This window comes from Pan troglodytes, chromosome 8 (assembly GCF_028858775.2).
Source record: "Pan troglodytes isolate AG18354 chromosome 8, NHGRI_mPanTro3-v2.0_pri, whole genome shotgun sequence".
Lineage (NCBI taxonomy): Eukaryota > Metazoa > Chordata > Mammalia > Primates > Hominidae > Pan > Pan troglodytes.
Window position 1 is genome coordinate 26,876,857 of NC_072406.2, and position 13,968 is coordinate 26,890,824.

Consider the following 13,968-nt stretch of genomic DNA (forward strand, 5'->3'; position numbering starts at 1 on the left):
TGTCGAACCTGGGCACCTAAGGGGACAGGACTGTCAGTGTCCTGGAAATCATGTTCTTCTCTTTGGTTTTCACCACCTCTTAATGGCATATCTTCTATATTTCCTTTAATGTGAACACAGGTAACAAGTTGGTTATAACCCTTTTCTCAGGGCCAGGCTGCCATGCCATCGCTCCTCCAGAGAGCAAACACGAAACATGATCCTATGGCAAGAACATACAACGCCAGGTCCCTGGATTTAGGTCCTGCTCTGTCATTGACTGTATATTCCCATAAAGAAGATTAAAACTCTCCACGCCTTGGTTTCCCTATTTATACAGGACAAGGGTGGTAACCCCTGTGCTCTGTGCCTTGTTAGTAACTCGCAATGGTAAAGCAGGGGAATGGACTGAAAGCCTTACAGAAATGTAAGGTCTTCCGCATCATTAGATGCTGTGAGACAGTGGAAACCAACTCAAATGCCTGGCACCCTTAGAGCCGCTGATGGAACTGAACAAACTGCTATTGCTTTACACTCCCAATGGAAGGGTGCTGGCTCTCAGTGTTTGCCCTTACCTCTCCTCCTCTTCTATAAACACAGGACTCCATTCTGAAAATTGTCACAGAATTGTCAATTCCACTGACCCACAGTGTTAGATGTCCAGTGGAATTGACAGGACATCATACATTTCAATCAGTTCCACTCTCCATTGCTGTGGAGGGTGAGGTGCTACCTCACCTTCGCGGGGAAGACCCAATGTTCCAAGGATGTGCGGCGCGGGAGGGCCCCAAACCGTTCAGACCATACTCACGTTAAGGCCCGTGTAACAGTGGGGTGTGCTCAAGGGCAGAAAATAGCCCTGTGTGCTTTGAGGGCAAGTGTGTGCAAACATACCCAATAACAGACATGTTTTGTGTATGATACTATATTCCCATATTGTCAATTTTTCTTAAATTAGTAAACAATGACTAACAGAAGTGGTAACTGCATATATTTGAATTTATGCAAACATACATGATTTATTAAACACTTTATCTGGAGAACATAATGGTATAAATGGAGGTTTCCAGGCGACTGGATTTGTGTGTGTGTGTGTGTGTGTGCGTCTATAAAGGAAGACTATGTGCTCAATATGGCCATTCACACAGCCCTAAGGCACACAATTCACACTTCCATGTTAGCATTTGTGAATAAATATCTTAATAATAGAACACATGATAAAAATTTAGTTACCATACAGACCAAAGAGTTTTCACTAACACCTAACATCACACTCAATAGCAGCCTGATCAATGTGTAAATTTTGCTGTCACTGATGGCCTAAGATCTAAGCTATTGGAATAACATGAAATACACAGTAAGCATTTAATACATATTAGTTGATGATCTTGACATTCAGAACAAGAAATAAGTCTCAAAATAAAGACCGACACACAACCAAAATAGAAAGCAAAGTTTTTTTCATTATTCAAATGGCAGAAAAAATGTAACTCATCAAAACTCAGGAAATCAACCCGACCTAAGTATTTAGTTAGCCCCTCACATTTTTAAAACTTTAGTTTTTTTTTTTTAAATAAAACATCGCTGAGTAGTAAGTTATACCAACCAGAAAAAGTCACTTGAATTCAATTCTGATCTTCTTTATAAGATGCTGCGGATAGCTGATCTAACAAGAGAGCTTCATGTGATGCTATTTGCTTTATTAGGTCTTGGACTACACCTTAACTGAAGACGTCTATGTAGGTGACGAAAACTCATGGAAGGACTTGCCACAATTCAACCATGGGCTTTTGGGGTTTCTGAGACCAACAAAACCACCATATACTTTGTGGGTGTAGGGATTCTCCCTGCATGTTGAGCCTGTCACCCTAATGACAACCAGCTTTGCATTAACTAGAGTCAGCCCCAAAAATGCATCTGTTACTCCAGAGAAGGACAAATCCTTATTATTACTTTATAGGATTTTCTCTGCTAGGGGCTTCCATAAAGTAAACATGCTTTCAGGAAATTAACAGAGTAATTTTAAGCCAAAATCCATAGCATTAAAAACAAATAAACCCCAAATGATAGCAATGTATTTGGGGGAAAAAAAAGCTTGTAATCAACTGCCTGCATAATTTAAACTGCCAAAGCTTTGAAGCTCCTTAACATCACCATCACCTCCCTTTTAGACACTGTCACCCAGCAGAAGAAATTCACAGCCCTGCTGCTCTAATGAGTATGTTTCAGTAAACACAGAAGAAATCATTTTCACAGCCCCCATGCGTTTCTCAGCAAGCACTCAAATCTTTCAAACCCATCCCAGGGGGAAGTTTCCATCCCAATCTTTTCCCTCACATTTCATCTCTAAGAGCACCCCTCCCCCATCTGAGATCCACAAGTTACAAAAATTACTGTTTCAGGTTTCTCATCGTTATCTGTTAAAAAACTAAAATTACAGATGAGATAGTATTCTACAGTCCCAGGAACTCCAACTGTTCAGGAAACGTGAGTAACAGAAGTAACGCGGTATACAATGAAAACAAACATCTCCCTGTCTTTGGAGCAACTGAGAAGCAAACAACCCGCCACGTAGCTTACCCTTTCAACGCTGCGCCTTCTCAGAGATCCATAAGGAATTTTCAGTAAAAGTCTTTGGGATCTATTCGGAGCCACTGCAGCCTGAACCACCATGGTGTACAGCTGTGTGTGTGTGTGTGTGTGTGTGTGTGTGTGTGTGTGTGTGTTCCCAGCAAAGGGAGAGAAGGAGCCTCCCTCAAAAATAAGTTATGGTCTCCTGGAGGGTTCCCAAATATCAAATAACTGAAAGAGTTTTTCTTTCGACCATCTGAGTCAAGATGTGGTTTGTCAGGAGGAGCGGGGATGGGAAGAAAGAAAACCAGCCCAAGTTCTGCAACTTCAGCGCGCACGAAGCAGCATCTCTAGCTTTCTTCCATCTGTCCCTCTGCACAGCTGGCTCAGCGAGACTGCCGTGTCCCGCTTGTGGGCAAGTGACGCGTCTGGGGAGAGTGATCCAGAAATGTCAACTTTGCTTCTCGTGGCTGCAGATGGTAATCAGGTCAGTTGTCTAATCAAAGCTCTATCAGACGTATTATTCATTCCATCACGTGACTCCCAAGCCCCTCGGCCGTACAGTAGGTCACATGCTCACCTTAAAAAGACTATTTGGAATATCACCATCTGGAGTGGAGATTAATGCAGAATCCTACATTCTGATTTCACTCCCTTCTGAACGGAGGAACAATATCTGAAGACCACAGACAGAACACATCAGGGACCTCTTTGCAATCATAAATTCTATCTATAAAACTGAGCATCAGACATGCGTATCTGTTTACCCTTCCTGCTTTCTAACGCATAAAAATAAACGCACGGGTATTACTCACTGTATATGTGAATACAGTCCACAGAGAGAAAGTATGAGGGAAAGACGAAGAAACTGTTGCAATCACATGGTTCAGATGAATCAAATCAAATCGAACAGGCTTGTGTTTGGCACCTTCTCATTTAAATGTTTGTGTTATAGAACATTTATTTTTATGTGTGCCAGTAAACAAGAAGAAATTATGTTTCGTTTTACAAGGCTGTGTCGAAGCAGATTCATCCATCACGTCTGTCAATTATTTTCTGATCATATTGTGTAATTTCAGATCACACAGCCTTCTTTGATGGATGGCATAAATGGTCTCACACGTTAACTTTTCTGTAATATTTTCCCCTACCTCCCCCATCTCTACTCCTCCTGAAATCGGCTTATTTGCATAGCAGAAAAAATTACTACAAAGAAAATCAAGTAAGGTGCTTCCAGGATATGGGGTATGTTTGGGTTTTTTTTTCTTTTTCTTTTTAAAGCATTTCTACATACACTGCTTCTGTCTGTTCTGAGTTTTATGAAAGGCATGGCCATTTCCTTTGTAGTCATCCCATGGTTTTTTGGTATCAACCTTGATACCACTCATACGCTCTGGGCACCAGCTTTGAGACACTGTCTGCAGACCAGTGTGCTTACTTCATTGAAAATGACGGAAATGAAGGTTCTGTTTATTCAAACACACCTAATAGGAAATGGGGGTGGGGTGCGAAGGAAAGAAGCAGAGTTTTATACTATGAGAAAATGAATCAGAAGAAAGAGGCGAAGGGTGCCACGGCGGCGGCAGCAGCGCACGGGCTGGAAACCTGGGTTCAGCCCTCCAACGCAGACACACATCGCGAGTCAGTTAAAGAAAGCATCAAGTTGATGTGGGAAATTCCAAATATACAACAATTGGGCTTTGTTCATAATTGGTTCCATGTGTGCAGTAGGAGAGTCAGTGAGAGGGTGAGAGAGATGGGGGAGATGGAAACCTCTTAACCACGGCTCACACGGCGTCTTTGGTGAGGTGGTTTACGTTTACATCTCTTTTTTCTCTCTTTCTTGCTTCTTGCCTGCACTGCCTGGTTTCAGAGCATTGGCGGGGGGTGGGAAAAAATCTGGAACGATATCCGATGATTGAGCCAAAGCAAGAGAAACTCATTTCTTTGTAAAACTGCACTTGACGTTATAACGGTTTTGAACAAAGGATAGGCACATTTTCAGAACACTTTATCTGTTGAGAGTCATGGCATGTCATTCTTCCAGCTCAGTTTTAGGGTCGGTGGGGGGGAACAATGATGAGATGGACTGAGAAGCCACTGTCCTCTTCTCTGACCCAGGCCAGGGCAAAGCCCCGGGGAGCTGAATTTATTTACATTTGACTAAATGCAACTTCCTGTTTCCCAGGGGTATTAATGAGTGTTTCACTGTGGAGCTTAGGCTTATGGCATAGTTCAGATCATAAGGGACATTTTGATGAACTAAGTGCAAATAAAACAAAAACACATGCATTTGATTAAGGTTAAAATACATATAGAAGAGAATGTTAATGGAAACAAAAATAACCCTGGGCCAGACTCCCACACATCTGAGTCTCACACATTCCACATCCTTCCCTTGGGAGGCGGGGAGAAGGATCACTTTTCATATTAGCACAAAAGCCTCCTCCCAGATAATGGAGCCCTCCCCAGTCCCCGCGGAGTAGGTGACCCCCTCCCCCTGCTTGGAGTGATTTCAAGGCTCTCAAAGGTTGGCCTGTCCAAAAATATCTTTCTGATTGTCTTGCCATGGGTGTCGGAGACTTACATATTCAAAATTTATTGTCGAGTTTAGGTCTTTTTTTTTTTTTTTTTTTTTTTTTTAGAGACAGGGTCTCACTATATTGCTCAGGGTGGTCTTGAACTCCTGGGCTCAAGCAATCTCCTCGCTTCGGCCCCCCAGAGTGCTAGGATTACAGGCATGAGCCACCATGCCTGGCCAAGTATTTCTTTCCATTGTTAGAATACAAATATGTTTCCCCGGAAGGGATATGCATTCATACTCTCACAGTGATGACCACTTTAGGAGAAGCAAGGGGAATGAATGTTCACTGAGCACCTACCCATTGGCAGGCCATGTGCTGTGAGGTTATCAAAGGAGACTTCCACGGAGGAAATGCGTTTCATTATCCCTGTTTCAGTGGTGAAGAAACTGGTGCTCAGAGGGGCTTAGTAAGTTGGCCAAGGCAGCACAGCTAGAAATGTCAGAGCTAGGATGAAAACCAAAATCAACTGGTGTGATTTCAGGACCCAGCTTGCCTGTCCTACAGGACTTTATCAGATTACAGCAGTTTGGAAATCCCAAAGGAAGATACATCCGTTGAACCCAACAGGAAAATGGAAAACTCTGTCTTTGAAAAGAAGAGAATGTCAATACAGGAAATTGTTAGATTGAGCAATTTTAGAGTTTCTGGAGCTGCTGCTTTGATGTCACCAGGAGTTGGGCACAGGGGACAGAGGGGCTAAGAACCACAAAGGGGGAGGCAGGGAGGCTGGCCTAAGGGGTCAAGGGAGGAGCCTAGTTATTAGAGCCAGGGGCCAGGGTCACCTAGCGGAGTCTAGAACCTTGGAGACCCATCCAGTGGGAGACTCAGCCGCTGCTGAAGCCTTCATCCATGGTCAAGGGGAGGTGAGGAGAAATGCCTGGCCCTTCTTTCCATCTGCCTTCCAATCTCCTGGCAGCATCTTCCAGCCAGTTGAAAGGGAACTGTGGAAATAGCCATACAGGCAGGGCAGGGAAAGGGAGAGCCATAGATCTGAGTATATGTGGCTCTGGGCCAGCCCTGAGGGACCGAGACATTGGACCAAAGGAATGGGAAATGGTGAATTAAGGGTGAACTGAAAAGAACAGCAAGAGAAGGTGGGACATGGTGGCTCATGCCTGTAATCCCAGCACTTTGGGACGCAAAGGTGGGTGGATCACCTGAGGTCAGGAGTTCAAGACCAGCCTGGCTAACATAGTGAAACCCCGTCTCTACTAAGAACACAAACATTAGCTGGGCATGGTGGTGGGCACCTGTCATCCCAGCTACTTGGGAGGCTGAGGCAGGAGGATGGCTTGAACCTGGGAGGTGGAGGTTGTAGCGAGCTGAGATTGCACCACTGCACTCCAGCCTGGGAGGCAGACAGCATGAGACTCTGTCTCAAAGGAAAAAAAAAAAAAGAACAGCAAGAGGAAAACCTATGGAACAATATTACATAGAAAGAGCAGGTTGTTGTCAGGATGGTGGACGACACGGTACCCTCAGCATCCAGGAACGGCCTAATGGCTGCTGGATGTGGGGTGGGAGTTGAGGGGGGAAAGATGCCTCAGGGATGGGGGGCAGTCAACAAACTGTGTGCAGGAGAGGGAGATGTAGAAGACACTCTTCAGTTCCAGACTCTCCGAAGCTGCTGCTTTTGATGCCTCAGGGAGCAGCACACTTAAGGCTGGCAAAGCCTTTTGTTTGTTTGCTTTGAACATTTCCTTCCAGTCTCAATGAAAATGTTTGCATTAAAACCCTGGAAGGAAAATGCATAGGAATCCATTGAGCCAGGTTTCAGGACAGTCAGTGGTCTTGACATGCCACAGCAAGATGTATCAAAGCAAATGGGTGTTCTTGGTCATGAACAGCAGGGTGTGAAAGGGGTGGCGGGAATGGGGGGAATGTTCCATTGGAGAGAGAACATTTTGCAGTGTTGGTGATAATGGAGGCAGCAGCAGGAGGGGGAAGAGTCTGCCGAGCCAACGTGTATGCACGGTCACAGGAGCAGACTCATAGATGAAGCCAGTGCCCGTGTGGATGCATGCTGAAAAGCCACGTGAAGGGTAAATGATCTCCTGATGGAATCCTGGGTGCTGGCATGGACATGCAGCCTGGTCATTGCAGCCCAGGGTGATCCTGATGAGCCGGCCTCAACTATTTGTCCAGTCGTTTGCCCAGTGCCTGAAATTACCACTAGTGAGGCTGGCCTGTCTGTCCCCTGGAAGTCCACTCACATGTGCATCTGACCTCAGAACTGCCACTTGCTGGCGCTAAATAAACTGATTTTCATTGCTTTATTTTGTTCATTTGGCAGAATACTGAAAGGACAGGCCACAGGACAGACAGGTTTCAGCTGGGGAGGCGACTGAGGTCACACCGTATAATAGATGCTGTCGTGACACTCCCAGGGCAGAAGGCAGGCTGAGGCCACCATGAGCCCCAGCAGAAGGGGCAAAGGATGGTGAGCTGGAAAAAGAGATGGGAAGGTGACCTGAGGGGCCTTTCTGATTTTGTTCCTTATCATTCTTTCCCTTGCAAAAGGCGAAATACCACTTCCATGAAGGAAACAGAAACAATCCAAGGCTGACATTGTAAATATCTGTCCTAACCTCCATCTTGAGCCATACTTCCTTGTAACCTCTTGCAGGGTATTAAAAGCGGGCTCTTTCTCAGTGTCGTTTGAGGGCTCCAGGCAATAGATGGCAACTATTCCCACCCTCTCCCACACGCAACTGAAGGAGTTAGGCCTCTAAGCAGGACATGCACAAGGGGTGTCTGAGAAGCAGGTTTGAAACCCCTCAATGACCTCACCTCCAGGCTGTAGGAGGAGGGAGAGGGAAACAAAAGAGGGGTGTGGGGCTCAGGGAAAGAGCGGTGCCTGAAATGGCTTATTGGAAGAGAGACATCTCTTGGACCAGGGAATTGCAGAGATAAATCCCCAGAGGTCCCCAGCAAAAAACCCACAAGGCACCCTGCAAGGACAAGAGGTGGGCTTAAACACCCATCAGTCCCAGAGAAAACCATGGCCAGCCCAGCCAGGCAGGGTGACTCATGCCTGTAATCCCAGCACTTTGGGAGGCTGAGGCAGGTGGATCCTCTGAGGTCGGGAGTTCAAGACGAGCCTGACCAACATGGAGAAACCCCGTCTCTACCAAAAATACAAAATTAGCCAGGTGTGGTGGTGCATCCCTGTAATCCCAGCTACTCGGGAGGCTGAGGCAGGAGAATCACTTGAGCCTGGGAGGCAGAGGTTGCAGTGAGCCGAGATTGTGCCATTGCACTCCAGCCTGGGCAACAAGAGAGAAACTCCATTTCAAAACAAAAACAAACAAACAAAAAACCCAAAGTCCAAGGCCAGCCCATGACAGCTCAGGCATGAAAGCTCCCTGCTGGGCCCTGGCCTCTGGTCCACTTCAGCCCTGGAGGGGTGAAGACAGAGCAGTGAGTATCGGGGAGGTGGGTGGGGATGCAGGGGAAGGATTTGGAGTTGGAGACACACACCCATGGTTCCCACTGCAGCCATCACCCGAACCTGCCCCCAGCTGGGGGATGGGAGAAACCGTCGCTTTGATGGAAGTTGGTGTTGTAATTATTGTCATGTGAAGAAGAGAAGAGGAGCAATAGGATGAAATTGAACCAAAACACACGCAAGAAGAAAACATATTCTTCCTAATACCCTGACTCGATTATTACACATTCTATGCATGTAACAAAATATCACACGCCCCCCATTAGTATGTACGTGTATTATATATCAATACAAAAACGAAAAATAGCTGAATCTTCAAAAAGTACATTCTTTAAAGACTTGGAAAATTCCTAGAGCAGGAGGGGGTAGTTTGGAAGGGAAACCCTGTGTTTCTTCAACATTCCATCTCCATCCCATTACCTCCCCACCCAGCTATAGCCTAGGTAATTCATGTCACGTCTCATTAGAGGAAGCTGGGACTGAGGTTAGACAAACAGAAAGGCTGCCTACATCCATAATTTTCTGTTTGAAAACTGGCTGGAATTTAGGCCAAACATGAAACCCAATATCCGTAAGAACAGGACCAAGACATCAAGCAACACTCCTATCACCAGACCTCACATGCCCAGGGGCTGCGAGATTATCTCCAGCTCACCAGTGTGGGAAAGCTTTCTCTTGGTTTTACCTACGGTTTGCTCTGACACAGTGCGCTGTTTGCAGTATCTGTCTTTGGACAGACTTTTCCTCCTCCTGTGCCATTTGGAAGACTCTAGGCAGAATTGTAGCTAGCTAGGGTGGGCAGATACATTTTTCACTCCCTCCCTCCCTCCCTCCTTCCCTCCTTCCCTCCCTTCCTCCCTTCCTTCCTTTCCTTACTTCTTCCTTTCTTCTTCCTTCTTTCCTTCCTTCCTTCCCTCCCTCCCTTCCTTTCATCCTTTCTTCCTTATCTCCTTCCTTCCTCCCTCCCTCCTTTCCTTCCTTCCTTCCTCCCTCCCTTCCTTTCTTCCTTCCTTTTCTTCTGTCCTTCCTTCTCTCTCTCTTTCCCTCCCTCCCACCCTTCCTTTCATCCTTTCTTCTCTTCCCTTTCTCCTTCCTTCCTTCCTTCCTTTCTTCTTTCCTTCCTTTTCTTCTGTCCTTTCTTCTATCCCTCCCTCCCTCCCTCCCACCCTTCCTTTAATCTTTTCTTCCCTTCCCTTTCTCCTTCCTTCCCTCCCTTCCTTCCTTCCCTCCCTCCCTCCCTTCCTTTCATCCTTTCTTCCCTTCCTCTTCTCTCCTTGCTTCCTCTCTTTCTTCCCTTCCCTTTTCTCCTTCCTTCCTTCCTTTTTCTCTTCCCCTCCCCTCCCCTCCCCTCATTCCCCTTCCCTTCCCTGACTCTCTCTTCCTTCCCTTGCCTTGCTGGACTGCAGTCTAGGCTTCATTTAATACTTGTCCTCCATGAGCAGCCAGGCAAATGAGATAAAGGATGTTTAGACTGAATTGTGCAGTCTGACTCCTGCTTATCCTTGCTGTGGGAGAGGGTGTGGTGTTCTAGGATAAGTGATCAACTCCTCGCTTCTGCCATGACACTGCCCATGCTCTTCTTGTATTCTGTACCAAGCTCCATGATACTGGCTTCATCCTTGTCTAAATGAATTGTATTATTTTCATTTATTGCTTATGTTACATCATTCATTCAACCATTATTTTATTGAGTGTCTAATAAAATAAGGCAATTCCCTTACACGGCATATTCTATTACAGGCACTATTCTAAAGTTTTAAAATATATAATTTAGTTAGTTCTCATGACACTTTATCAAATAGGTACTCTTATTTTCCCTGGATGAAGACAAAAGGACTGAGGCACAGAGACTGAAGTAACTCACTCAGGGTCACAATGAGAGGCTCCAGTGTCCACTGACCGCCTCCCTCTTCTGTGTCACTACAACGGATCAAGTGCTGAGCCAAGAACTGGGGATGCAAGAGAACTTTTGCTTACTGGAAGAGTTTTCTTTTGTTCCTCAAACTCAGCTCCTCTCTGTGATGAGGTGTCTGTGGTGAAGTGAAAGACTGCTGGCCTTAGCCCTGAGTCTGCATGTGAAAATGTCATCACAAGGGGAAGTAGACCTGGCCCTCTTCCAGGGCAGGGAGGAAAACGCAGCCTGTGTTGCATGGGAACTTCACGTGCTAATTGGACATCCCAGAATCTCACTCAATCTTTATCATAGCAAGCATCAATCACTCAATCTTCATCATAGCGAGCATCAGTCATAGAGAATGTCAAGTCTACTGAACACCTACCCAACAGGATGAAACAATGTTTGTGAAAGTTCTTTGTAAACAAGACGTGTGCACCTTCCCTTTTCTTCCAGTCTCAATTCTGCACACGGTTTTCCTGTTGTCTCATTTGCCACAACAGCCTCCTGTACTTCACCATCTAGCCATCTGCCTCTTCCTGTCTGTTCTGCTATAAGGTCCACGTCTCATCTGCCTGAATTCCTTAAAGGCCATCCGGCTTAGCCACCTATTTTGAGTGGTAAACAGACTTCTTCCTGAACCTTTGAGAGCTCCCTGTTTAGTAGATTTCATTTGAGTAACTATGAGTACAGAATTAATTCACCCAGGTTAAGACCCCCTATCCCCATCAAATGAAAATCACACATGACGAAGGAAGCTAGACCTTATCCTCTTGCAGGGCAGGGAGGAAAATGCACCATCTGCTGCATGGAAACCTCATGTGAAAATCAGGTGTCCCAGGATCTCACTCGATCTTTCCGGCAAGGATCTAGCCATAGAGAATGTCAAATGTGAATGACCCATGTGGAAGATTAGTCAGTATCTGTGTCAGAAGGCCTTGCCTTATGGACATCAAGGACAAGGCCCATCAGCATCCTTGCAGGCTGTTCAGCTCTTCATCCGCAGACAGAGATCTTGCTCACAAGCTGCAGATGAATTTTATGCCTCCACATGAAGGTCCTTCACATCTGGTCTTGATATGATTTGTCCCCAAAAGAACTCCACTTGCCCTTCCCAGCATGAGGCTAAATCAGGTCATCAGTGGCTATAGCCTGGCTAAAGGCTATTCTACATGGTAGTAATGGCTTATTGTGTGTGCTATTAGGAGTGATGTCATGCCCAGGGTTTGAGGAATAATGCTCCTGCAAGATGGCCATGTGACTAAACGGGTAATAAGCTGACCTCTGTGAAGCTGGCTGTGTAGATTGGCTTTCACGATCATTTTGCAAAGCCCGTTTTCATGTGCTGTCAGTTGTGGATGGATTTCGATAACTAGCATTGATTTGCCATGTTTATGAAGTGCAGTTTCACAGGGTAAACTGTGTAATTGCACCTGGAATGGCAATATAAATAATGTCCTTATCTATGGTATTGACTGCCCAGGATTCGCTGAATATATATAGCATACCTCCAAACAGAGCCAATAGCTGTTGACTCGATTTTTACTAGGCTTAGCTCTCAAATTTCAGGTGTCTTAATAAGGATTGGGTGGCGAATGATCAACTTTTACATCTGTTTCTAATTTCCATGCTTCCTTTTCCAGGAGGAGAAATTTAACAGGCAATTTTCTTCAACAGGGGAATAGTTCATCTTGGTTCAAGTAATCCCTCTGGTGCTGCAAAGGACAATGGCTTTCTTTAGGGCCATCAGATTGCTTTCGCTCCTGTGCCCAGGGACATATCACTCCCAGGGTCAACTGTCCATTTGCTCATGGACATCTGGGATGAGTCACGTGGTATATTTTCCCAAAGTGAGGAAGGAATAAAAGAAAGCATCTTGAATCTGTTAGAAAGACTGTCTCTTTGAAGCCTCATGTCATGGGAATATGGTTTATCTTGAATGTGTTCTAGAGTATACCCAACATCCTGTAAATCAAAACACCGAAGTGCAAGCTGTGACCAGAATGGGTAAAACACCTCCAGTGGACAAATCCTTAGATGTAGATGAGGATGAGTAGGGGATTCTAACTGCTCTTGCTTGCTGGGGGTATTCCATTCTAAGAATTTTAAACCTCTATGGCACGAATGCAGTTAATAGACTGTTGACATGAAAATTACATGAGATAGCACAGTTCTGTCTGTGAGAACGAGGGTGGTAAGAAATGACATTAAGGCAGCTGGGTGCAGTGGCTCACGTCTGTAATCCCAGCACTTTGGGAGGCCGAGGCAGGCAGATCAGAAGGTCAGAAGATCATAGACCATCCTGGCTAACATGGTGAAACCCTGTCTCTACTACAAATACAAAAAAAAAAAAAATTAGCCGGGCATGGTGGCAGGTGTCTGTAGTCCCAGCTACTCAGGAGGCTGAGGCAGAAGAATGGTGTGAACCCGGGAGGCAGAGGTTGCAGTGAGCCGAGGTCGTGCCACTGCACTCCAGCCTGGGTGACAATGCAAGACTCCATCTCCAAAAAAAAAAAAAAAAAAAAAAAAAAATGACATTAAGGCAAGATTCTGACTTGCATACTATAGAACAATATATTTTAGATCTCATTCCATGAGCAAGGGGGAGCCATTTTAAGTTACTTTTAGGGAGGAAGTGACACCATCCAACCTGAGTTTTGGGGACTTGATTGATAAAAGATAAATGGTAGAATGAAGAACCAAGGTATATTGGAGGCCAAGAGAGCAGGTACAAGATTATTACAATTGTCCAAATGAGAAATGATTAAGTGCAGAACTAGGACATTGTTCTTTTACAATTGCTATTCTGACAGACTACAGGAAGGATAGTCCTATTAGTCAAAATAAATGCACAGGAGGAGGGGAAGATTTGGGGAGATGATAATGAGTAGCTCGGGGCATGCAGAGCTTCTGATGCCTGAACATTGTGACCTGGAACTTAGGAGAAGAGTCAAGCCTGTAAATGCAGCTCTGGATTTCAACAGCAGAATACCGATCACTAGATAAGTTATTAGTTAAGTGTGAGGGCAGACATTCAATAACACGCAAATTTACTTCTCATGCACCTTTACTGGAAGATGTCTCCAGCAGAAGAATGTTAGAAGGGAATATGAATTCCAGGAAAAGAACTGATCACAGGAGAGGTACCAAGGGAGTTCCCAGAATAATAGAAAAGAGGATCCTCAAGAAGACAGTCACGCAAGAGACCAAGAGAAGAGCTAATCCAATTGATGCAGGAGGAAGTAGGGCTTCAGAAAGAATGTCTCAAAAAGGAAAAAAAAAAGAAAGGAGTGGGTTAAGTATCTGATGAATTTACCAAATTGAGAGGAGTTACATAGCTCTATTGAAAATCTTAGATAAAAATGATTGATAAATACATAGAACATAAAGCAAACACTGAAATAAGGCAATTATCAACTCCAGGAAAAACACAAAGTTGTAAAATCCAAGACATGCCATCATAATGTATAACATTTCTCAGATGTAAATAA

General features: G+C 45.0%; 1 protein-coding gene across 6 annotated transcripts in view; it reads right to left on the minus strand.

The window, feature by feature from the left end:
• FRMD4A (FERM domain containing 4A) overlaps positions 1 to 13,968 on the minus strand; it is a 688,079-nt gene that overhangs the window by 360,263 nt on the left and 313,848 nt on the right. The window contains exon 1 of one of the 6 annotated variants that reach the window (XM_054660743.2): positions 2,560 to 5,018. The exons of 4 other annotated variants lie outside the window; for them this stretch is intronic. In XM_054660743.2, coding sequence (XP_054516718.1) covers positions 2,560 to 2,652 — 93 coding nt within the window. In that variant the 5' untranslated portion in view covers positions 2,653 to 5,018. Of the gene's footprint in view, positions 1 to 2,559; positions 5,019 to 13,968 lie in introns of those variants that run through there. One more of the 6 variants, XM_054660736.2, reaches the window with a different exon arrangement.